We start from the raw sequence: 23,717 nt of genomic DNA, 5'->3' as shown, positions 1-23,717 counted from the left end.
GACGTCCCTGCCCCCGCTGTCTCAGCTGAAGGGCCTGTCCCGCCTCAAGTGCCCCGAAGAGGTCCAGCGGATGCTGCACGCCCTCAGCCTGGAGGACAAGCGGGACTCCCTGAGCAGGTGCCTGAGCGGGGGCCTGAGGCGCAAGCTGTCCATCGGCATCGCCCTCATCGCGGGCTCCAAGGTAGGCGGGCGGGAGGCCCCGGGGCGGGGCGCCCAGCACGGCGGGCGGCCACGGGGAGCCGCCGCCACCCCGCCACCCGCCACCGGCTCCTCGGCCCGGCCCGCAGGTGCTGATGCTGGACGAGCCCACCTCGGGCATGGACGCCGTCTCCAGGAGGGCCATCTGGGACCTGCTGCAGCAGCACAAGAGCCAGCGCACCGTGCTGCTCACCACGCACTTCATGGACGAGGCCGACCTGCTGGGGGACCGCGTGGCCATCATGGCCAAGGGGGAGCTTCAGTGCTGCGGGTCCTCGCTGTTCCTCAAGCAGAAGTACGGTGAGCGGGGCGGGCGGGGCCCTGCGGCAGGGACAGGGGCCGGGAGGGGAGGAGGGAGCGCGGGAGCAGTCTTGATTGGGTTAGGACGACGTCCCGCCATGACCGGGAAGGGGCAGCCAAGCGTCAGCCAAGGCCGCCGAGACCAGCGGTGCCCTTGCAGAGGCCACGCTGGCTACCGTGGAGGCGCGCGGCCTGTGGCCCAGTCCAGGGCTGGGTTTGCCATGTGAGTGTGGCTTCCTCGAAGGCAGCTCATGGTCCGACTCCCCAGGCCCACCCACATCCCACCAGCAGACGAGCTCCCCTCCTCAGACACCCTGGGACTTGTGCACCTCCCTTCCCCAGTCCCTCGGCCGGCGCACAGCCCTGCCCGGCGGATGGCGACCAGACGTGGTCACCCTCGGGGCCGCCGTTGTCCGGGGCTCCCTTGTGGAGAAAGCAGAGAGGGCAGGTCTTGGGGACGGTTCCTGCCGCAGCCTGAGAGTGGACTGCAGAGCCCAGCTTGGGCCTCACGTCCTTACCGGCAGCGCTCCCAGGTCCCCCAGCGTCTCCGCCCAGCAAGGGACTGGGAGAAAAGCCCCGAGGATGGCACCGAGGGGTCCAGGTGCATCCGCTCCAGTGCCGCCGTCCCTGCTTTCCGGCCTCTTTCCCACGACCTGTCCTGGTCACGAGCCGAGGGCCCGGAGGGACGGCAGAAGTGGGACACGGCGTCCCGGGGGGGCTCCTCGGTGTTGCAGGTGCGGGCTACCACATGACGCTGGTGAAGGAGCCCCACTGTGACCCCGAGGCCATCTCCCGGCTGGTGCGCCACCACGTCCCCAGCGCCACGCTGGAGAGCAGAGCCGGTGCAGAGCTGTCCTTCATCCTGCCCAAGGAGAGCACCCACAGGTACGCGTCCCCGGGGGCGCAGGCACGGCCCTGAGAAGGGGGCTCAGTGGGCCTCGGAGGCTCCGTGCGTAGGGTCCCCTGCTCCTGCCTGTCAGGCTCGGCCAGCAGGGCTCCCAAGCCCACAGCTGTGACAGCAGGTGGAGAACCAGTGCAGTGGAACTGGGAACCCTCCCTGGGTGGAGAGTGTCTGCCGTCGCTCTCGGCACACGGCCAGCCCCTCCCCCCAGGTTCGCCCACGCACAGCGCCCATGAGCTCCTCGTGGAATCGTGAATGTGTGTGTCTTCTTTGTCTCACGCTGTGAGTCACGCGCCAAAGCCTTGTGAACAGAGCAGGTTCTGGTGTGGGGGGTAAGAACCCAACCCTCGATTCACGTTCAGAAACTTTGGGGTATAAATCTTTAAAGTCTGTTTAGCGTTGCTACGAACCCGATCGATGGTGTGGTTTTGGGTTCCCCCACTCCGTCACACCGTGACTTCGTCAACATCTGTTCCAGCACCACGCACTCCTGGTTTCCCCCCAAGAATACGCCAGGAGACATCCTTCTAGAAAACTCTTGGTCTAAATCTCCAGTGACCCCCTCAGGAGGGGCAAACGGTGCCAAGTTCCTCCCGCAGAGGTGATGTACGTGACTTCCCCATCAGCAGGACGGGACAGTGTCCATTTTACACCACGCTTGCCAGCTTTGATGAAGTTCTTTTTTAAATATTCGCATAGCCAGTGGCTGAAATGGCATTTTGTTTTCCTTCCGCTCCTGCTAACAGGAGGTCGTTCTTGCCACCGCTCACACGGCTTTCTCTGGATAACGTGTGTTCCTGTCTCTCGCTCGTGTATCAGTCAGAGCATTTTATGGAGCGATATCAACCATTTTTGCTGCAATTTTTTCCATTTGGTCGTTGACTGATTTGTGGGACTTTTTTCCCCATGCAGATACTTTACATTTAACGGGTCCTATCTTTTCCTCTGTGATTTTTTTCCTTAGAAAGCGCTACCCTGCAATCGAATGAATATCCTCCAGGTTTTTTGGTTTTTTGGTTTGTGATTTCACGTGGATGTTTTCTAGCAAACAGTATCTCAGGCCTAAGTCCTCACGGCAGAAGGTCACGTGGCCGGGGCGCCTGGGTGTCTCAGTCAGTTGAGCATCTGACTCCTGATTTCCGCTCGGTTCATGGGCTCGTGGGATCCACTGAGTGTGGAGCCCGCTTAAGATTCTGTCTCTCTCTTTCTCTCTGCCCCCGTCCCCAGCTTGCGCATGTATGCTCTCTCTCTTAAAAAAAAAATGTCACGTAGGGAAAAAGAGGGGGAAACAAACCCAACTCCCGGTTTTCCAGGCAGCTTTTCCAGGCACCAAGGCCGCTCTGCCCTGCTCCGGGCCACGTGGAGGAATAAGTTGCCTCCAAAGTCACTGAGAGGCAGCTCTTCACTCAAGGTCTTGCTTCCAGGTTCGAAAGTCTGTTTGCCAAACTGGAGAAGCAGCAGAAGGAGCTGGGGATCGCCAGTTTCGGGGCCTCGGTCACCACCATGGAGGAGGTCTTCCTCCGGTCAGTACACGCCGGCGTCCATCAGTCTAGGCGCCGATGCTTGTCGACAGCGTGCCGGTGAAGCAGCCCCCCCGACTGTCAGATCCAACCCCTGCCTGAGGGGGGGGGGCGCGCCGGTGTGGGGGGCCCCAGCTCCCAGGGCACTCAGAAGGCAGAGGGCGGCTGAACTCCGATCTCCTCTCCGGAAACTTCCGCCCCACCCCCCTTCGTGGGGAGGGTGCAGGCGGCCCGGCGGCCTCTGTTCACCATGCGGGCCCGACAGGCAGGCCCCCAGAACTGCGGGCAGCGGGGCTGCCGGGGCGGTGAAGATGTTCACCAGATTTTCCTCCAGCGCCTGTTTGGCAGATGGAGTGCTAGGGACTGGAAGGAACAAAAGTACGTGTGAGGTACATGTTTTTCTCTGAGGATCCCGGGACCTAGCGAGGAGGCAGAACAGTGAGTGTGTGCGCGGTGTGCACATATCAGGTGGCTCACGGGTGTCCACGCGGCCCCACCAGCCACCCGGCCGCTGCCTGCACTCCCCCCACGCACACCCGTCCCCATGAGCCATTCCTGGGCGGCTCCTCCCCGAGCACACGCACCTGCCCGTCGTCCCAGCTCGGCCCCGGTCGCCCGGCACCCATGTCGCCCAGTGCTGGCACAACTAACACTCCCGGGGCCTCCATCATGCCCCCAGTACCCCCCTCCCCGTCCCTGTGGCTTTGGCCCATCTCCCACGGAGACCGCGGGTCCTTGTGGGCAGGGGCCTTGTCCGGTATCTGTCCCTCGTGGACTCCACGTCTGGTGTTCTGATTGGCATCTGGTGATGGCACGTGAGGAGACAAAGCACAGCCAGCAGAGCTAACAGCGTGCCCCTCCTCCTCCCTCCCTGACGGCCCCCGCGGGAGCTGAGCGGTGACCGGGCCTCCTGTGTCTTGGCACAGTGTGGGCAAACTGGTGGACACCAGCATGGACATCCAGGCCATCCAGCTCCCTGCCCTGCAATACCAGCACGAGAGGCGGGCGAGCGACTGGGCAGTGGACAGCCACCTGTGCGGGGCCATGGACCCGACCGACGGCATTGGCTCCCTGATCGAGGACGAGTGCACCACCGCCAAGCTCAACACTGGGGTGAGTGCCGAAGGCTGGGCCCGGCCGGTGTGGGAAGGCTGGGAGACCCCTGAGCCCCACGTGTTAAGCATCCAGGGGACAGATGAGGGCTCCTGGAGGGGTCAGTTCACTGGGAAGAGGGCAGATTACAGCTCACGCGGTCCACAGCAGGGAGAAGGAAACCCAGCACATTTTAATTCAGCGACTATGATATCGTTTTGTTCGAAGTGGGCCGCGTTGCATATGCTGCTGACTCTGCTCTGTTTACCGAGGGCTTTGCCGTAAGCCTGGTGTTCGCTCAGTAAAGGGCAGCGCTGCTCTATCTCACAGACGGAAAAGCAGAGTCTGGGTCACGGTGGCCTGGCCAGCACGTGGCAGAGCAGGAGTCTGACCTGGAGGGGTCCCCACGCTTGGAGGGCTCCCGTATGACGCAGAGACGGGGTCCCCTGCCAAGATCGGGGGAAAGGCAGCGGCCTTGGCTCCCCCAGTGTGGTGGGACCCCCCCCCCGAGGCCCTTGTGGGGACCCGCAGGGACACGATGTGCACATCTCCCGTGTTATCGAAGGAGGAGCTTTGCAAGAAGCCCTGGGGCCTCGGGGCGCACGCATCGGTTGGAGGCCACCAGGCGTGTGCTGGGACCGTGCCCGCGGCTGAGGGTGGGGGGCAGGGGTGTGCTGCTGGCCCCGCGGGGCACCGTGACAGCCCGTCCCCCTGCCACAGCTCGCCCTCCACTGCCAGCAGTTCTGGGCCATGTTCCTGAAGAAGGCCGTGTACAGCTTGCGCGAGTGGAAGATGGTGGTGGCCCAGGTCCTGGTCCCTCTGACGTGCGTCACCCTGGCCCTCCTGGCCGTCAACTACTCCTCGGAGACCTTTGATGACCCCATGCTGGAGCTGACCCTGGGCGCGTACGGCAGAACTGTCGTGCCCTTTGCTGTCCCCGGGGCCTCCCGGCTGGACCAGCAACTGTCGGAGCAGCTGAAGGCCATGCTGCAGGCCGAGGGCCAGGAGCCGCGGGAGGTGCTGGGTAAGGGCCCGGGCCCGGAGCCCAGCTTCTCAGCGCAGGCACCGAGGGCATTTGGGGCGTTGGCTCCTCCCTGTCCGCGCACCCTGGGATGTTGAGAAGCATCCCTGGCATTGCGTCCCCCTCTCCCCACCCCGTCGTCGTGACAACCACAACTGCCTCCGGACATCACCACTAGGGGGAAGGCCGTTGCCTGAGTCAGGAAGGCACAGGCAGCATCTGGGACTAAGGTTTGCCCAGGACAGGCGGCCACTTAGGTCTGTGTCGGGGTCAGAGGTGAAACATGAAACCTCCGTGGTGTCACCATTGCCCTTCGTTTGCCGGGCTGGTCACAGCACACACTGAGGTAACATGGTGCTCTCTTCCAGCACCTCAGACCGAAGCACCTGCGTCCCCGGCCCTGGCAGTCAGACGCGGGCCCTGGGTTCAGAGCAGGCCTCGAGCTCGGGTCAGATGGGCCAGACGTGGGGGAAGGTGGCCTTGGCTTGCTGCTCCCTCCCCCTGCTGGACCGCAGCCCAGAGACTCAGGAAGCAGGCTCTGGTTTAGGGGAAGGCTGGATGCCTCTGCGTCCCGGAACCGGAACCAGTCCGCCTTCCAGTGCCCGCTTCTGCCCCGAGTCCCAGTGTGGCCCTGACCACCCCTGCGACCCTGGTTAGGCCTCAGGAGACATCCTGTCACCTCCGTGTGCCCTCCGCCACGTTTGCCGGCTGTCCCCCAGCCTGGCCCAAAGATTCTGGGCATCTCGTGGCACACGGTGGCTCTGGGGGGTTCGGAACATGGCCTCAGATGCCCCTGGCCTGAGTCCTTCTGGAAGACCAAAGTGTCCGTTCCCTTGTCGAGCGTGCAACCTTCCGGCTTTGTTCGCCTCGCCGTGCGGTCTTGTTTCACTGCTTTTAAGGGCATCGGATGCTTTTTCTTCTGTAACGGCAGCTGCGGCCCCATTGGCAGAGCCTCTGTCACTCTTAAGGTCAGGGCTCCCGGACACGTCCCTGCCCCTCGCTGACCCTAGGGCCTGCAAGGCAGACGTCCTCTCTCTTGACCCCGTTTACAGGCCAGGGCAGTGAGGGCGTGTGTAGGTGCACGTGATGCTGGGCCGGGCAGCCGCCAGCGACCATAGGGTGGGACCCCAGCACCCCTGTCTGAACCCCTGTCCCCACATCTCCACCACGGAACGAAGCAGGGCTGGGGCGGGTCCTGGCTCCTCGAATGCCCTACTCTTTTTGAAGACCACCTTTTTCTCCTGATTACGAAAGGTTACTTACTCATTCCATAAAAACTGGAAAACCAGAGAAACAGGCGGAGGTCCTGTCTAATCTCGCCCCTCGAGGGCAGCCCCCTACCCGCTGGCTCGCCCAGCCGCCCCACAGGGAGGTCACAGGCCTGCCTCTTAGAGCCTCTCCCTCTCCGGAGCGGCCTCCTCCCTGCCCCACCGGCCCTGGTCCAGGGCTGCCTCCCTTTAGTCTCGGGAGGCATTTGGGGGGCAGAAGAAGGAGTGTGGCCCTCCCACTTGGCCTCCTGTGGCCCCGGGGTGCCCGTTCGTCCAGGCCCTGCCGCTCCCATGACGTGGCCCCCCCAGCCCGTGGGCTCCGCGAGAGTAGAAGGTGGTGTTTCCTTGCCACGGCCCCTCCAGGCCTCCGAGCTCCTCAGAGTGGGCACCCTCGGGCACGTGCCCCAGGGGCCGTCGTCCGCTCCTGACCCTCTGTCGCCCCCCAGGTGACCTGGAGGAGTTCCTGGTTTTCAGGGCTTCGGTGGAGGGAGGTGGCTTCAACGAGCGGTGCCTGGTGGCCGTGTCCTTCAGAGACGTCGGCGAGCGGACGGTCGTCACTGCCCTGTTCAACAACCAGGCGTACCACTCCCCAGCCACCGCGCTGGCTGTCGTCGACAACCTTCTGTTCAAGCTGCTGTGCGGCCCCCGGGCCTCCATCGTGGTCTCCAACTACCCCCAGCCCCGGAGCGCCCTGCAGGCCGCCAAGGACCAGTTCAACGAGTAGGTGCACTGCCCCTGCCAGGGCCCTGCCCCCACCCATCAGGGCCTCGCACCGGGCACCGCCAGGGCCACCAAGGGCCACATAGGCGGATGAAGCACTGTTTGTGCCTTCAGGAAGCTTCTGGGTTTGGGCCAGGGAACCTCTGCCCCACGTTTTCCCCAGCCCTGTGTATTCACTGTCTCCCTCAGACAACAGATAGCTGGGGAGGCCCTATCCCACATACTGAAGTATCCGAGGGGGACTCCTGAGGCCTCGGAGCACAGCCGTGCCCTCTTCCCTAATCTGCACCCGGCTCCTGCTGGCCATTGTCCCCGGGGGTCTCGGCACACGCTTGTGCCCGGGGCAGTGCCTCTGTGTGTGAACCGGAATACAGAACACAGCGAAGTCAGGTATCGCTGCCCAAGGTGGCCTCAAATCAGGAGCCCTGTGGGCCTCTCTCTTCTCAGGCCTTGTCATGCTCTGGTATGTGTGGGACTCTCCCCCCATGCTGGTCACAGAGCCCCCTAAACGCCCCTAAACCCCAGAACGTCCAGAAGAGGCCAAGAAAATCAGTTTCGGAACAAGATCAGTGACTCCATGTGGGCCGATTAATTAACGGGGAGGGCAGCCTTATCCCAACCCCCCACACACACCGGACTGCTCTGGGGCCTTGCGATGTCTTCGTCCCCCTCTGCTACCTCCTGTCTCTACCCTGAAAGTAGAGACACAGCAGCCGCTCTGTGCCCTCCTTGTCCTGCCGGGGACAGGCGGGCACACGGATGAACACTCGTGGCGGGTCGGACTGGTGGTCTGAAGGCCGCACAGCCCTGGGGAGGGGCCTCCGCTCTGCTTGGGCCCTGGGGACACAAGCCTGCGGGGCCCTCGGACCTGGGCGGGTGGTCAGCGGCCACAGGTGGGGTGGGGGACTGTGCTGGGGGCATCAGGAAGTTGGCAGCTCCCTCCCGGTGGGCTCTGCGTGAGGAGACCCCCAGGTCAGCTGAGGTCGGGGCGGCAGGAACTTTGGTTCTGTTTCAGCAGCTTTAGGAGACGGAGGTCACCTGTTGTGACGTGGGCTGGAGTGGTTGTTAGTACTCACAGGGCGGGGCTGGCCCGAATCTGATAGAATTGTCCCAGTTGTTTTAGTTCCAGATGCATCGTGAAAGGATGACCCCAGAGAGTCTGGTTCACACCCCTCATCACCCTCATCACACGTAGTTAAAGTTTTTTCCCTTGTGGTGAGAAGTTTTAAGATCCTGTCTGAGCAACTTTCAATGAGCAACCCAGTATCGGGGTTAACCTTAACTGTAGTCACTGTGCCCGACGTGGCGTCCCCAGGACTCACTTATTTTATGACTGGAAGCTAGTTGACGCCCTTCACCCGCTTTGCCCACCCCCTGGCAAGCACCAGTCCGTTCTCTGTATCTGTGAGTTCCTTTTTGTTTCGTTTGTAGATTCCGGTGTAAGTGAGATCTTATGATAGTCGTCTTTCCTGTCTGACTTAGTTAATTCAGCCCGGTGCCCTCCAGTCCATCCACGTGTCACACACGGCAGGTTCTCCTTCTCTGCTGTGGCTGGAAAATACTCTATTGTGTATGTTAGCACAGTCTCTCTCTCCACTCACCTGTCGATGGACATGCTGTTGTTTCTGCTTTAGCTGTTGTAAATAACGCTGCTATGAACATGGGAAGGGGGAGGTTTCTTCACTGTGTTTTGTTTTTTTTTTAATTTTAGAGAGTGTGTGCGAGTGAGGGAGCGGGGCAGAGGCAGAGAGAGAGAGAAAGAGAGAGGGAGAGAGAACCCTAAGCAGCTCCACTCTCAGTGCAGAGCACAATGTGGGGCTCGAATCACATGGCCCTAGGAACATGACCTGAGCCAAAATCGAGTCAGACGCCCAACCAACTGAGCCACCCAGGCACCCTGAGGCTTCATTTTCTTTGGATAACCACCCATAAGTGCAATTGCTGGGTCATAGGGTGGTTCTGTTTTTAACTGTTGTTTTTTTAATATACATATTTTTGTATTGTTTATTTTGAGAGAGAGAAAGAGAGCAAGAGAGGGGCAGAGAGAGAGGGAGTCACAGAATCTGAATCAAGCCACAGGCTCTGAACTGTCAGCACAGAGCCCAATGCGGGGCTCAAACCATGAACTGTGAGATCATGACCTGTGTCAATGTCGAACGCTTAACCGACTGAGCCACCCGGGCGCCCCTATTTTTAACTTTCTGAGGAGCCTGCCCACTGCTCTTGAGAGTGGCTGTTCCAGCTTGCATGCCCGCCAGCAGGGCACGAGGGGCCCCAGTCTCCCGCATCCACGCCAGCACATTCTCTCTTCGTGATGCTGGCCATTCTGGCCGGGGAGAGGGGATCTCTCCTTATGGCTTTGGTTTGCATTCCCTGGTGGTTAGTGATGCTGTGCACCCTTTCATGTGCCTCTTGGACCACAGTACAACCTTACTGCGTGGCCATCACACCCTGAAGGAGCCCCGGGACGCCAGCAGCCACCTGCCCCCCCACCCGCGTCTCCTTTTGCAGACGGCCTCCACTCTCTTCCTGTCTCCATGGATTTGCCTGTACTGGACGTTTCATGTGAATGGAATCATCTAATAAGAGGCCTTTTGTAACCGGCTGTTCTCACTTTTCAGGGGCTTATCCACGTTGTAGTGTGGATACTTAATTCCCTCTTTTTTTTGGCCAATAACATCCACGTGTTGAAGCCCTGCTTATTGAGACAGCCAGGAGGTTTCTGAGCAACAGAGTAATGCCATCAGTGGTGGTTTCTGGAAGGTGTTGCTGGCAACCTAATGCAGAATGCACCTGATGGGGGGGGGGTGGGGAATGAACCACTGCAGCCATGCAGATGCCGATGGGGTCCTCCAAGGGCAGGGCCAGCCAGGCAGGGGGTCCTCAGGAGATGTGGGAAAGGCAGCGACGGTGGGGCCATCGCCTGAGTGTCTGGAGGACGTGGGGGATGCAGGGACAGCTTGAAGGCGACTGGGAGAGTGGTATGTCCATCACGGGGGGCAGGAAGCCCAGAGGAGGAGCTGTTCAGGCAGGGAGAGGTTTTCCTGGCTCGGAGACACGCCCCCCCCCCCCCCCAGCTCCGGCATTCCCTCTTAAACCCCTTTACTGCCTGGCCCCTCCATCGCATGCTTTGGATGGATGCTGGCCGGACTCACTGTGCTCAGTCCCTGACCTGCCCTGTCCCCCCCCCCCCCCCGCTCCGCAGGAGCCGGAAGGGATTTGACATTGCCCTCAACTTGCTCTTCGCCATGGCGTTCCTGGCCAGCACGTTCTCCATCCTGGCGGTCAGCGAGAGGGCCGTCCAGGCCAAGCACGTCCAGTTTGTGAGCGGTGTCCACGTGGCTACTTTCTGGCTCTCCGCTCTGCTGTGGGACCTCATGTCCTTCCTCGTCCCCAGTCTGCTGCTGCTGGTGAGGGCTGTGCGGTGCAGGACCCTCCCCTGCACGTCCCGGGGCCCTGCCTTGGCGCCCTGCGCAGACCACAGGTCCGCGCTGGCAGCTCAGCCCCAGTTCTGGGACGCTGGCTGGGAACCCCGCCGGCAGCACCCCTCACCTGTGTCCGCATCCCCAGCCTTCTCCCACTGTGGCGGGCAAGGTCCGGGCGCGGGGCGCCCTGGTGACCGCTGCAACGGCAAAGGGGAGAAGGGGGGGTTGTCATCGGGGGGGGGGGAGTCCTGGGCTGAAAGCCACCCTGGAGACAGGGCCCCCAGGCACCGCCTACCTCTGTGCTGCCGCAGGTGGTGTTCAAGGCCTTTGACGTGCACGCCTTCACGCACGACGGCCACATGGCCGACGCCCTCCTGCTGCTCATGCTCTACGGCTGGGCCATCATCCCCCTCATGTACCTGATGAACTTCTTCTTCTCGGGAGCGGCCACTGCCTACACGAGGCTGACCATATTCAACATCCTGCGGGCATAGCCACTTCCTCTGGTCACCATCATGCGCCATCCCAGGTGGGGGCCTTAGAGACAACCCCCAAGGTGCCTGGGGGCCAGGTGGCACCAGTTGGCCACTGGGCCAGGCCAGACTCAGGCCCTTCTGCCAAAGGTGGTCCCCACTGGCCGGCAGCCAGCGGCTCTGCCTGGCAGTTTCGGCAGCGGGGGGAGGGGGCCAAGGAAGGGGGGGCTTCACCAAGCTGGGCACCCGGCCCACACACCCTCCGGATCTGCGGACCTGTCCTGGGGGCGGGTGTCCTGCGTCCCTCAGCGCCCACTCGTCTGTGCCCTTCCCCCACAGCGGTGAAGGTTAGAAGAGCTTTCCAGAACCCTGGACCACGTGTTCCTGGTGCTGCCCAACACTGTCTGGGGGATGGCCGTCAGCGCTTCCACGAGAACTTCGAGATGAGGCGATACTGCACCTCGTCGGAGGTCGCGGCACACTACTGCCGGAAATACAGTGAGTGTCCGGGCCCCGCGGCCGGCCCCTCCCCCACTCCTGCCTGCTTGTTCCCACGGAGGGGCTCCTTCCGCAAGACAGCCCGGCTCCCGCAGTCCTGTGCGCTGCCTCCAGGCTGCGCGCCTGCCTTCATTGTGCCGCCGCCCAGCGTCTCTGTATCTCAAATCTTCCTCTGCCTTTCTCTTGTAAGGACGCCTGGCGTTGGATTCAGGGCCCTAAGCTACACCTGCAAAGACCCTTTTCCTAAGTGGGGTTGCGCACAGGTTCTGGGCGTTAGGACATGGACGCGTCTTTCTGGGGCCACCTTTCGGGCTCCCACAGGCCCTTCCTGTGCCTGGAGCTGTCTTCGGCGTTGGTAGCTGTCACCACTGTGACCATGGCAAGGCAGGGAGGAGGTGTCCCGTCTTCACATCCCAGTGCCGTCCCCAAGGGAGGAAGGGGCGTGTGAGTGAGCCGGGGTGTGACCCGGTCACTTGTCACGGGCACCCCTCACAAGGTAGAACCGCCCCAAGACGCGGGGAAGTCCCCGGGGCTTCTGAGGGGCGGTGACAAGGATGACAAATGGATCCCGGGCCTTCATGGCCTCTGCCGAGGGGCTGGTGTGCAGGTGCCCGTGGGCCCAGAGAGGGGCTCAGGCCGGGACCTGGGGGCAGGAGAGCGCTCCGGGGCCAGGCTCAGCGCTCACTCCCTCGCCCGCACAGACATCCTAGTACCAGCAGAACTTCTACGCGTGGAGCGCCCCGGGTGTCGGCAGGTTCGTGACCTCCATGGCTGCTTCCGGGTTGCCTACCTCAGCCTGCTCTTCCTCGTCGAGACGGACACGCTCTGAGGCTGAAGACCTGCCTCCCGTGCCTTCCGGAGGAGGCGGGCGCTGTTGAGTGGGTCCCGGGCACTCCCCGCGCCTCCAGCCGCCACGGGCCTGGGGCTCAGCCACCCGGCAGGTGTGCAGGCGTCCAGGCCCTCGTGTCTGCCACACACACCCCACCCCACAAACAAAACCCGCGGGAACCGCACTGGACACACACGTGAACCCAGGGCGAGGTGGTGCTCGACGTGAAGACCCCTCTGGGAAGGGACTTCGCGTCCACGCGGTACAGCCCCCACCCCCTCAGCCAAGTGTCACGGCTTTCGCGGTGCGTCCTGCACAGGCCTTTCTCCTTGGCCGTCAGCCTCTCCTCGATGCCAGTGTCAGCCCCGGGCCCACCCAGCCGTCCTGGTGAAAGTCCCGAGTCCCTATATGCGCAGTCTCAGAGACCCCCATCCTGTGTCCCGTGGAGAAGGACCTCCTGAGCCGGAGCTCACGGGTGCGGTCTTTCTCTGGAACGATCAGACGGAAGCGTACTCTCGGACATCGGCACTTCCGGAGGACCAGGATGTGGTGGACGAGAGGAACCGGGTCCTGGCCCCCAGCCTGGAGTCCCTGCTGGACACTCCTCTGGTTATCAAGGAGCTCTCCAAGGTAAGGCCCCCTCTGCCCCCCACTCCCCAGGTTCCACCCCTGTGCCGCTGCCTCTAGGCCTCAGTGCCCGTGCCCCGCAGGTATACGAGCAGCGGACGCCCCTGCTTGCCGTGGACAAGATCTCCCCTCGCGGTCCAGAAAGGAGAGTGCTTCGGCTTGCTGGGTTTCAACGGAGCGGGGAAAACCACTACTTTCAAAATGCTGACCGGGGAGGAGACCATCACTTCTGGGGACGCCTTTGTCGGGGGCTACAGCATCAGCTCGGAAATCGGGAAGGTGGGTGTGGGAAGACGGGGCACCCTGGAAGCAGGGATGGGCTCATTTCTGGCTCACAGTTCACAAGGCAGTGACCAGGAGCCAGAGCGAAGCAAAACAATGAGGGGGAGACAGGACAGGAAGAGAAGAGCCGCCCCCCTTGTCCTGGCCGGGCTGGCAGCCAGGTCCGGGCTCTCTGTGAGAAGCCGCTCTCTGGACCCGGGCACGTAGAGTTCACAGCGGTTTGCAGCCTGTGCGCACAGATTTATCGTAGTGGTGCCCTGGGCTGTTCAGACCAGGCATTGCACCAAAGCCGGGTAAAAGTTCACCAAAGCACACTGCTAAGAGCATCGTAGAGCCCGATGCTCAGTGAGGAGCCCCGGCTAAGATCTGTGAGCCCTGAGAGACAGCACGTGACCCGGCTCTGCAGAGGGGCATGCTGTGTTCCCTGGGCTTGGGTCTGGGGCCTTGCCGGGTAAAGGGGAGAAACTGAGGCCTGTGCCCCCCCGTGGCAGGGGTGTCCCAGGAGACTTCCTCCACGTGGGGCCAGGTGAGGAGGATCCAGGCTGCCCTCCCACTGCCTCTACCGCTGGGGATTGGGTGGAAGGTTCTGTGTGCCGAGGCGAGGAACAGAGAAGAGTCCGTGCCTGGCGGCGACTGCATGTCTTGGGGGCTTCTGGTCTGCCCTGCCCCCAGAGCACAGCCCACACCGTGTGGAGGAAGGCCTTCCTCTCCAGACCCCAAGAAGCCCACACAGTGTTTCGGGGCCCACGAGCAGTGCACACACACCAGAAACCAAGGCCCGTGCCTAGAACCCGCACACACAGGTGCCCGCAGGAGACGCAAGCCCACTGCTTGAGCTGTGCAGGCCGCCAGGCCCAGGTCATAAAACGTCTGTGTTTGCCGTGGTGAAGGGAATAAGCGAGATTAGAAACATACTCGGGCAAGAGAAAACCATAAATGTGACCCAGAGGCTGGGGAGGGAGGGGACTCTTGGGTACATCCAGTCTGAGTTCCGGGAAGGTACTAACTGACGGGGCAGTGGCCGAGAGTATTCCCAGGCCAACTGAACACAGGTTCTGGAAGCCTAGAAATGGCCAGGAAGGCGAGGAGAAAAAATCCCGTGTCTGGGATCCATGGTCCCCCGCCAAGCCAGAGTGGTCCGGGAGAAGGTGCCGGCCCCAGGGGGCCCTGGCTCTGCTGGATGGGGCCCGCCGCTCAGAGCCCTGCCACCGCATCACCTGACTGGGTGACAAGCCACCCCAAAGGTGTCGCCAGCAAACATGCCCTCCATCAGAGAAGAAAGGAAGGCCTGAGACACGTTACATGCCTGATGGGTGGATGAGCTGTCGCACGGCAGATACTCTCACGGCGACGAGCGCGTGTCCTCACTACCCCACCCACGCGCCGTGGTCGCCTGGGCCCTGGCCCACCTCTGCGCCATCGGTGTGGGGTGGCAGGTGCGCTTCCCCGAGCCGGCCAAGCGCGTCCCGTGTCCCTGACAAAGCGCAGCATGCTGGCCGTGAGCCGTGGGTGGCCATAGACACACCTGCTGGGCGGAGGCCTGGGGGACCCCCCCCCCTCTGACCTGTCCGCGTCTTGCCTCCAGGTACGGCAGCGAATCGGCTACTGCCCCCAGTTCGACGCTCTGCTGGACCACATGACGGGCCGAGAGACGCTGGTCATGTACGCCCGGCTCCGGGGCATCCCTGAGCGCCACATAGGCGCCTGCGTGGAGAACACGCTTCGGGGCCTGCTTCTGGAGCCTCATGCCAACAAGCTGGTCAGGACGTACAGGTGTGCCTGCGCTCGGGTCCCCTTCCCTGCCCCAGCGTCTGCGCAGGGCAGAGTTGGAGTCTGCCTTACGATAAGCGGGGGGCAGCCAAACGGGTCGGGGGCCAGAAGCCCATACCCGTTGATGTGGCTTTGAAAGGGGACTGGGGGGCATGACCCAGGCAGTGCCGGGTGGAACGGGGCTGCCCTGCCCATTCCCGCTGCCCGGAGGCAAGGCCACTAGTAAGGGGGCGTCGGGCCCCTGTCAGGCCCCCTTTAGTGCAGACGGTGTGTATGCTGACCACCCGGGCACAGCCTCTGGGCACAGAGGCCTCCGTGGGGCCTCTGACACTGCAAGGTGGGCTTCGCAGGCATCATGCTGCCCTCATTCCTGTTCACCTGGGGCACCAGCATCACTTGGGCCCCGTCCGATGCTAGGACATGGGGAGGCCCGTGCTGTCAGCCTTGTCTTACCCCACCCTCTCTGCCCCCAGTGGTGGCAAACAAGCGAAAGCTGAGCACCGGCGTTGCTCTGCTCGGAGAGCCTTCCGTCATCTTCCTGGACGAGCCGTCCACCGGCATGGACCCCGTGGCCCGGCGCCTGCTCTGGGACACCGTGGCACGGGCCCGCGAGTCGGGCAAGGCCATCGTCATCACCTCCCATAGGTAGAGCCGGGGTCTCTAGGGGTCGATGGAAGAGCCAGAATGGGGGCTGTGGAAGGGGTGGGTTGGGTGGGGCCGGGTGGACAGACGACCAGCCAGCAGCTGGTTCAGAATCTGTGAGGAAAGTTCCCGGGCTTAAACCGTGTGGGCCACCCTCCGAACACGGGAATCGGGAACAGCTCGATCTGGCCGACAACACCGGCCCGCCCGCGTGAGCCTTTGACGTGGGAGGCAGGCATCGGCGCCCCCGGCCCCGTGTCAGACCTCTGCCCCTCTCCCCAGCATGGAAGAATGTGAGGCCTTGTGCACCCGGCTGGCCATCATGGTGCAGGGCCAGTTCAAGTGCCTGGGCAGCCCACAGCACCTCAAGAGCAAGTTTGGCAGCGGCTACTCCCTGCGGGCCAAGGTCCGGAGCGAAGGGCGGCAGGAGGCCCTGGAGGAGTTCAAGGCGTTTTGTGAACCTGACCTTCCCAGGTGTGTCTCCGTGCCTCCTCCCTGCCGAGTCCCGGGCCCGCGACCCCCGGGAGGAGGGCCGTGATTCCAGAGTCCCGGGCGGCTCTCCCCTGGCCCCACAGCCCGGCCCTCACGGGGGACACGGCGTCTCCTTCGTGCAGGCAGCGTCCTGGAGGACGAGCACCAAGGGATGGTCCATTACCACCTGCCCGGGGAGGAACCTCAGCTGGGCCAAGGTGAGTGGGGGCCCTGCCAGCACAGCTGAGGGCTGGGGAAGGCCCTTCCAGGAATGACTCTTCTGTGGCGCCTCTAGGCTCCTTCCAAAGAGGAGAGTCACTTTCTGCTCTAGCTCTCAGCCCCAAATCCGCTAGGTCTGGAGGTTCACTTAAGTCAGAAAAAAAAATGGCGTAAAAAGGGAAACTGACCTGCAAAGAGGATATATGTTGCCCAGGGTCACACCTCTGAGCTGGCAAGATTGGGGGAGGCCCGGCCCCCCGCCGTGCGGCACAGCCCCCTGCTCCCCGAAGGGCTGGCTGCTCCCTGCAGGTGCTCCGGGGACCAGGCTGGGGCAGAGCTGGACCTCTGGGAGCCTTACCGCCGCCGTGACCAGGGGGCTTCGCACGCCAGCCGAGGAGCCCACCCTGGGCTTGCTGGCAGCAGCCTTTCTGCTCCCACAAGGTGTTTGGTGTCCTGGAGAAGGCCAAGGAGAAGTACGCGGTGGACGACTACTCCGTGAGCCAGATCGCCCTGGAGCAAGGTGTTCCTGAGCTTCGCGCACCTGCAGCCGCCCGCCGAGGACGAGGGGCCCTGAGGAGCCGGCAGGGGCGGGGCAGGCGGGCGCCCAGGCAGGCGTCCCCTCCCTCCCGGTTCATCTTACCCTGCACCTTTATTTCTAATCACTATTTTCTGTAACGGACACGAGAATCGAGGCACAGTAGGGACCGGGCCTCGGCGCCGTCACGCTGCAACCGGCACGCGAACGTCCGTGTCCGAGGCAGGCGCCGAAGCCCCTCTCTGGAACTCGGGGCCCGGCCAGGAGCGGTCCAGCAGCCCGCCGCGGGCACGCCTGGGGGTCTCTGGGCAGAGAGCCGCTCAGGAAGGGGCTGAATTAGCTGAAGTGCTCGCGACGAGAGCACGCGGGACACCCCCACGTTCGCGCACGGCACGGAGCCTCCCGGGGGTGAACGGGAAGTCTGCCGGGCAGCGGGCAGCAGGGCTCGCCAGGTTGCCCAGAGCGCAGGGAAAGCCGCCCGTGGCCGTCCACGACGGAGGTGCTGGCTGTGACGAGGCACCGCGGCCTTGGCTCCCGGGGGGTCCGGGAGTCACTGCGCCACACAGCCCGGACGCCGCGCCCGGCCGGCCGGCCCCGTCCCACCGGCGTCTTCCAGAGTCAGCTGGGGCCGGGGGAGAAGGCGGTCCCTCGTCCCGAGACGGGCTTCCTGAGAAGCCGCCCGCGGGAGGCCGGCCGGGGCCCGGGGCGGGACCGAGTGACTGTCTGTGGAGGGGTGCACCTACCGCGTGGTGACTCTGTGCGGAAAATAAAGTCTGGGAGGGAACATGGCCACGTCTGTGAGTCACACGAGATGGGGGTCACGGGCCCAGTCACTGGCCTGCAGGCCTAGCACGGGCCTCCCACATCAGGTTTCACACGGACAAAAAAGCAAGAGCTCGTTTCTGCCAGGTACGTGGCAACTTCCAGAACTCACCACCAGGAGCTGGAGGGATAAGCCAGACCTGCCAGTGCCGAAGCAGGTTAAATGGGCACCTGACAGACCCTTGGTCTACACGAGGAAGCGCGAGTGCAGCGGGGCAGAGGGGGAAGCTGGGGGGGCGGGGCTCTGAGTCGAGGGCCCCTTGTGGGTTTTAGGCCATTTTCCAGAAGATTCTTCCTCCACAACAGCTCCCTTTTTATTTATACTCTTATTTCTTGACGGTTTTCTAAATGTCCTTTTGACACCGCCCCCCCTCCCCCCCCCCCCCCCGCAGAATTCAGTTTTAGGGAAGACCTGTCTCATCACCGTGGCTCCTTCAGGAGTTTCCCGTTTGCATTTTTACTGGCCTCTGGAGGTCTGTGAATGCTGCCCGTGGCCTCCAGCTCTTCTGTTCCCCTTGGAATTCTTTACACCATCAGCATTTAGTTCCACTTTATAAAAAATAAATTCGGGGGTCGGTGTGGTCTAAGAGCCCCACAGAAGGCGTGTTCTGGGAGGTGAGCCTGTGGCCCGACACCAGGCCTGGGGGGGGGGGGCAGTGGGAGGAGCATAGAGCTTGGCAACTGCAGTTAGGGAGAAGGGACCCCAGGAGCAGCAGGAAGGGGCACCACTTTTGGGGTCCCCGTGGCACCCCCAAGTCCTGCAAGGCTACTGGAAACCTAGCAGTAGAGCTCAAGGAGCCGGGGCTGGAGCCCACCTGATTTGGTTTGAACTGATGCAGCTCCGGGCCCAGGGGAGAGGGGGAAGGACCACGGACACCCCGACAGGAGAGCTGGCCTGCTTCATCCCCGCCAGCCCATCCCGCTCTCCCCCAGACCCTGGGGCCCAGAGGGTCCCTGGACATGCTGGTCCCAAACAGCTGCTGCATCTGCTGGACCCCTGCCCCTCCCCAGCTCATCAGCAGACCCAGAAGACAAGGTCGCACCTTGCCTACCCCGTGGGCCTGGTCGGGGGCTCCCAAGGGGCAGACACCGACGTGAGGGCCGAGAGCAAGCCTGTGTAAGATCCTGCCCCGTCCGATGGTGTGGCTCGACCGAAACACAGACTGTGAACTGCCCCTCGGCAGGACACCTGCACTCAGAGGTCAGAGGGGGCTGCTCCACAGGGAGGGTTGGGCAGACCCTGCTGGGGGCAGGGCTTAGGCCGAGCCCCATCCACTGCTTTCCCTGTGGGGAAAGAATGCCAGGCAGCAGGTCACAGGGCGAGGGGACCCCACCCCCAGGCCCCAGAAACCACTCCTGTGGAATGGAGACTGCAGCCGGCTTGCTGTGCACATCAGAAGGCCCAGTCCCAGCAGCTTTGAAACCAGACAGGCGTTTATTTCTCGGTCAAGTACAAAGTCCAGAGACAGTGGTCTGGGTGTTGTCGCCGACAAGGCCTCAGGAAGCCAGCCTCCATCTGCCTGCTCTGTCCAGGTGCAGGCCTCCCTCAAGCTCTGCTCTTGGGTTCAAGGTCACCCTGAGGCTCCAGACAGAAGCAGCAGGGGGACGGGAGGAGGACACAGCTCCCGGATGTCATGTGCTTCTGCGTCCACGTTGTTGCACAGAACGCAGGCACATGGCTGCTCCAGGGAGAGGGGGCCGGGACACAGGGTCCTTCATTTAGCTGGGGACCCCAGATAAGAGCCAGGTCCCAGGACACGATCCCAGTCTCCACCACGACCGCAGTGTGCAGGTTCGCATCAAGGCGTCCACAAGTGTGCCTTCGTGGTCCACTTGAGCTGGCGAGACCCCACCTCACTTAGGAAGACCCACAGGCTGGCAGAAGTGACCCTACCCTAGGGCCCAGCCCCTGCCCCCCATGGTGTCCCTGACCCCATGGTCGCAGGGACACAGAAAAAACAAACTGGACAGGTTTTTTTGCTGGGCAAACGCCAATCCAGATCTTCAATCCAGGACTCCAGGAGGAGCGAAGGTCACCTCAGTCTCAGGGACCTTCAGCCCTGTCTCACAAAGCAGCTGACAGGACCAGGGCAGAAGAAGGAGTGAGCCAAGGCCAGCAGCTGGAAGGAAGGCCGGAAGGCTGGTCCAAGGGTGGCCGCAAGCTGCCTGGGGATGACCACACATCGCAGGTGGGAGAGGAGCCAGCCCGTCCGGTCCAGCCTGGACCCACGTGAGCCCGGGCTGAAGTCCGTCAGTCCCTTGACCACGGAGACAGCAACGTCCCAGTGCCCCAGAGCAGTCAGCCCGGACACCCACAGTGCCAGAACCTGGAGGTGAGGGGGGAGGTTTCCGAGAGGCCAGCCCGGGGCTAGACCACCAGCCAGGGCAACAGATTTGGCGATGGCATCTGCAGGACACCCCATGCCAGCTGCTGTTCGGCTCACTTCTGGGAACCAGCACGACACCGATGGTGTAGGCCAGCCAGGTCCTCTGAGACCACCCCCACCCCCCCGCCCCCGTTCCCACACAGACTGGTCAGTGAGAAGGGAGGGCCACCTGTGCTCACCCAGACCCTGTGGCCCTTACCTGCACACCAAGGGACGTTCCTGGGTAGACAGCTTGGGCTCTATCTGGACCCAGAGGGGCTCCTGCAGCAAAGAGGTGGCCACAGAGGTTCTAAGAGGTCCCCCCAAAACCAAAGTCAGGATTAGGCTGCTCACTCCACCCCTCAGCTGAGGCAAGCGGGCCACGTGTGATATCCCACTCTGCAGACACGAGGTGCCTTCCTTGAACCCCAGCTCAGGTCCACCTCCAAACCCTGGGAGGTTCGAGTCCCTGAAGCCTATCTCCCTTTCCCAAAGGACAGCAAAGCCCCTGGGGTCCCTGCACGAGGGGGCTCAGGGCAGGCAGGTTGAGAGGCTGCCCGAGAAGGCGCGACAAGGCAGAGGTCTCGACCCCGGCAGCCCGCCCAGGAGAGCACCAGGAAGCGGGGCGCTGGGCCCTGGAGTCCCATCCCCACCTGATAGGCCCAGGTGGTGTTGTCCTCAAACAGGCACGAGGAGCTGAAGCTACGGGGTCAGGCCCGGGGAGCGGGGGCCCTGCCTTCCTTCCTCAACACACAGGGCTGCCCAGGCCCCGCTCCTGGGGCCCGGCCTACACCACACAGATCCTGGCATCAGACGCCTGCAGGGTTGGAGAAGTCCCAAGTCGGCTCGCTGTGGATGGCACAACGTAGGTCCTGGGAGCAGGGCCAAGCCATCTTGGCCCCAGTCGACACTGCGACACGGCCCACAGGTCCGCCAACGATGCAGCGTACGAGCTCCACTGCTCTGCGCCCAGCTGTGACCGCCCCGGCTCAGGCACACTATCCTTGACTTCCCTGGGGCAGAAATGAACATGGGGCTCTGGGCATGAAAACCAGCACAAGCCCCCAGCTCACTGCTCAGCCACCCCCAGGAGAGTCCAGAGTCACCTGCTGGCAGGGAGATGGGAGAGGTCTCAGGACCCGACAACCCACACCTTAGAGGCACAAGCCTGCAGCCAGAGAGGCTCCCCACAACTCCAGACCCTCGCCGGCTGTCTGACCCTTTAAGGCCCAGCCTGGCCACCGAGAAGGACCAGCCAGTGCCTCTCCCTGGGCTCCTGCAGGGGGCTGCAGGCTCTCACCTCCACAGAGAGACCCAGGCCTCCTCTTCTAATGCCTCCCTCAAGGCCACCGAGCCATCACCGCCTTCCTGACTCCACCCAAACTCTTCTGTTCTACCTGGCCGGGCCACCCCTGTCCTTGGTGCAGGGACTCTCAGCGGTAGGTAGGAGTCCTTTCTTGGGGATGCAGTGCCTACGTGAGGCTCCCGGATGGCGCACTGTGACCTCCAGCACCATCCAGACTACCACTAAACCCTCTCCGTGTCCCCGGTCACCAGCCTCCAAGGGCAAGCACTGCAGAGGCCCACAGAGAATGAAGGCAGAGGGAATATTCTGTCTTGACAAGGGTACGTTTCCAAATGGAGAGCAGCGCCACATGCCAGCAGGTGGCCCCCGACCCTGGAAGGGAAGGGAGGGGCTCAGGACACTGGCAAAGCCTGAAAGATGCCTGTGGTATAGGGCTCCAGGCCTGGGGCTGGCTGCCCAATGCAGTCTCCAGGAGCCCTGCCCCACCCCCCTCCACCAAACCTGGGCCAAAGGCCTCCCGAGGTCCCCAAAGGACGTAGCGTCCCAGCCCTCAGCCCCCAGGGCCTCAGTAAGTTGGCACAGGGGTGTAAGAAGGGTGAAGCCAGAACTCCTGGAAGGCCAGGGGGCAGGCGGCCTCCAGATTTATTTCCTTATGTTTCTTCTGAACACATTCTGTTCATCTTCAAAACGGCAAAATGCTCAAATTTTAAAGCTCAACAGCTGATAACACACTTGGTAACAAAAATCAGCAATATTTAGAAACAAACTTGATTAAATTCATGTGTATGAATAAATCATGCTTTTAGATTTAACATAAAACGTGTTAAAATTTATATGCATGCCAAACTATAGCATTCGGCTCATTTTTTAAAAAGTAGCAGGGGTTGGCTGCCCGGCTGAATTGTTCCCACCTTTGCCAAGGTGGGGTTGCTCGCCCACTCCCTCCCCACTAGGGTGCCGGTGCGGCCCTGGGCATGCACTGATGGTGGGCCCAGGATGTGTGGGGCTCCGACATGCTGCCACGGCCACCCTGTCCCCAGTGCTGACCCTCTGGGCCCCTTGACGGCTGCAGGGCAGAGCCAGGGCTGCCCTCTGTTCCACTCACTCCCCCGTGCGTGGCCATGGCAGACGTGACAATGACAGTAGAGAATTCAATGCTCTAAATGCACCCCCACCACACCAGGGCAAATCTAAATCCAAAGGGAGGCCCCTGCACCGGACTGACTGCCTGCCTGCCAACCCATCCCCCCTAGAAATGTGTTGGTGCCTTAGCAGAAGGGACACAGGAGGGGGCTGCTCCTTCCGGGCTCCCTTTTGTCCGTGACTCTGAGACACCCCCCAGCCCGGGGTGAAGGTGTTGGGGCACAGCTGACAACCTCCGGATGGGGCCAGATTGGCTGGACAGGGAAAGGCACCACCATCCACAGGCTGGGAAAACCACAGAGCGCAGAGAACAATGACGTGCAGACAGCGTCTGCAGCACCAACCGTCTGGTCACCAAGCTGCAACCTGGACTCCCCTGTCCTTGTCCTAGCGGTTAGTCCGTCTCCAAATCACAGTGATTCCTTTCTCCAGAAAGATCCGATTTCGATCTGTTCCCTTCTCTTCCGTGATGCACCTACCTGTTCGGACAACGTCTGGGGCGGGGTGCACCTTCCTTGCTCCCACCAAGGGTCATGCAGTAACAACCGCTTGCCGGACATGGGTGGGGGAACGCTGGCGGCCCCGTGGGGAACAAAACCCGAAAGCGCTAGCCTCTTTGGCGCCGGGTTTTATTCTCCCAGCCTCCTGCCTGGGCCCGGGCCACTGCTTTGCCAGAAGGCTGACTGCCTCCCTGCCTACGCTGTTCACCGGCCAGAGTGAAGAAGCCTCGGCGCCGGATGTTGCACATCCTCCACGTCGCCCCACCACCGCTGAACTCCGCCTTCGTAGCCTGGCCTGCGAGCCGCCACACTGGCCTCCCCTCCTTTCTTGCAACGCCGTAGCGCGGCTATTCCCTCTGCCGGGCGCCCCCTCCCCCTCGGGTCTCAGCCGCAGTGTCACCTCCTCGGAGGCGCTTCCCCCTCCGCATCCTGTCTTCTACCCCTGATGTTCGCTCCCAGTTCGTGACGGTCGCACTGTCCCCCGTCTACTCTCGGAACCCGGCCGAGCTCCGTCCGCGCAGCAGCGGCGTCCGCACGGTTACTCCGCCCACCTTACGTGGTTTTTAACCGCACGAACCCAGCCCCGCACCCACTCAGGCCCCTGAGCCGCCTGAGCCCCGCGGGACCCCCCACGCCCGCAGCCAGAAGCCGGAGCGCCCGCACCGCCCGCGGTCCCAGCCGGCCGCACAGCGTGCGAAACACTGGGGTCAAGGGTGGCGCGCCCGGACTACCGCCAGACCCGCCGCCTGCCCAGTGCGCACGCGCGAGGGCTGGGGCAAGGCCGCCACT

The 23,717-nt window shown here is 62.7% G+C and overlaps 1 protein-coding gene and 1 long non-coding RNA gene across 4 annotated transcripts in view; one reads left to right on the top strand and one right to left on the bottom strand.

Annotated features, from left to right (window-relative positions):
• The window catches only part of ABCA3 (ATP binding cassette subfamily A member 3), a 43,750-nt gene extending 26,837 nt beyond the window's left edge, over positions 1-16,913 (top strand). Inside the window, 26 exon segments of the mRNA XM_030300984.2 lie at positions 26-181; positions 288-498; positions 1,233-1,383; positions 2,824-2,922; positions 3,846-4,032; positions 4,732-5,035; positions 6,747-7,020; positions 10,226-10,430; positions 10,757-10,974; positions 11,266-11,339; positions 11,342-11,416; positions 12,095-12,196; positions 12,199-12,289; position 12,534; positions 12,747-12,875; positions 12,956-13,000; positions 13,002-13,151; positions 14,740-14,927; positions 15,398-15,404; positions 15,406-15,569; positions 15,849-16,017; positions 16,019-16,040; positions 16,181-16,239; positions 16,241-16,255; positions 16,698-16,775; positions 16,777-16,913. Coding sequence (XP_030156844.1) covers positions 26-181; positions 288-498; positions 1,233-1,383; positions 2,824-2,922; positions 3,846-4,032; positions 4,732-5,035; positions 6,747-7,020; positions 10,226-10,430; positions 10,757-10,974; positions 11,266-11,339; positions 11,342-11,416; positions 12,095-12,196; positions 12,199-12,289; position 12,534; positions 12,747-12,875; positions 12,956-13,000; positions 13,002-13,151; positions 14,740-14,927; positions 15,398-15,404; positions 15,406-15,569; positions 15,849-16,017; positions 16,019-16,040; positions 16,181-16,239; positions 16,241-16,255; positions 16,698-16,775; positions 16,777-16,830 — 3,228 coding nt within the window. The 3' untranslated portion in view covers positions 16,831-16,913.
• A 2,116-nt stretch (positions 16,914-19,029) lies between these two features.
• On the bottom strand, positions 19,030-23,659 carry LOC115504357. Of its 3 annotated transcripts, none has more exons than XR_004343054.1 (2): positions 22,908-23,659; positions 19,030-21,657 (listed from the first exon to the last, which is right to left on the bottom strand). It is a non-coding gene; the product is annotated as an uncharacterized LOC115504357 (long non-coding RNA). The 3 variants fall into 3 exon arrangements; XR_004343055.1 differs by having other exon boundaries at positions 19,030-20,992; XR_004343056.1 differs by having other exon boundaries at positions 19,030-20,796.
• Positions 23,660-23,717: the final 58 nt, after the last annotated feature.

This window comes from Lynx canadensis, chromosome E3 (assembly GCF_007474595.2).
Source record: "Lynx canadensis isolate LIC74 chromosome E3, mLynCan4.pri.v2, whole genome shotgun sequence".
In the NCBI taxonomy this organism is placed as follows: Eukaryota; Metazoa; Chordata; class Mammalia; order Carnivora; family Felidae; genus Lynx; species Lynx canadensis.
The sequence above is the reverse complement of the archived record's forward strand: the minus strand, read 5'-3'. Positions and strand labels throughout refer to the sequence as shown.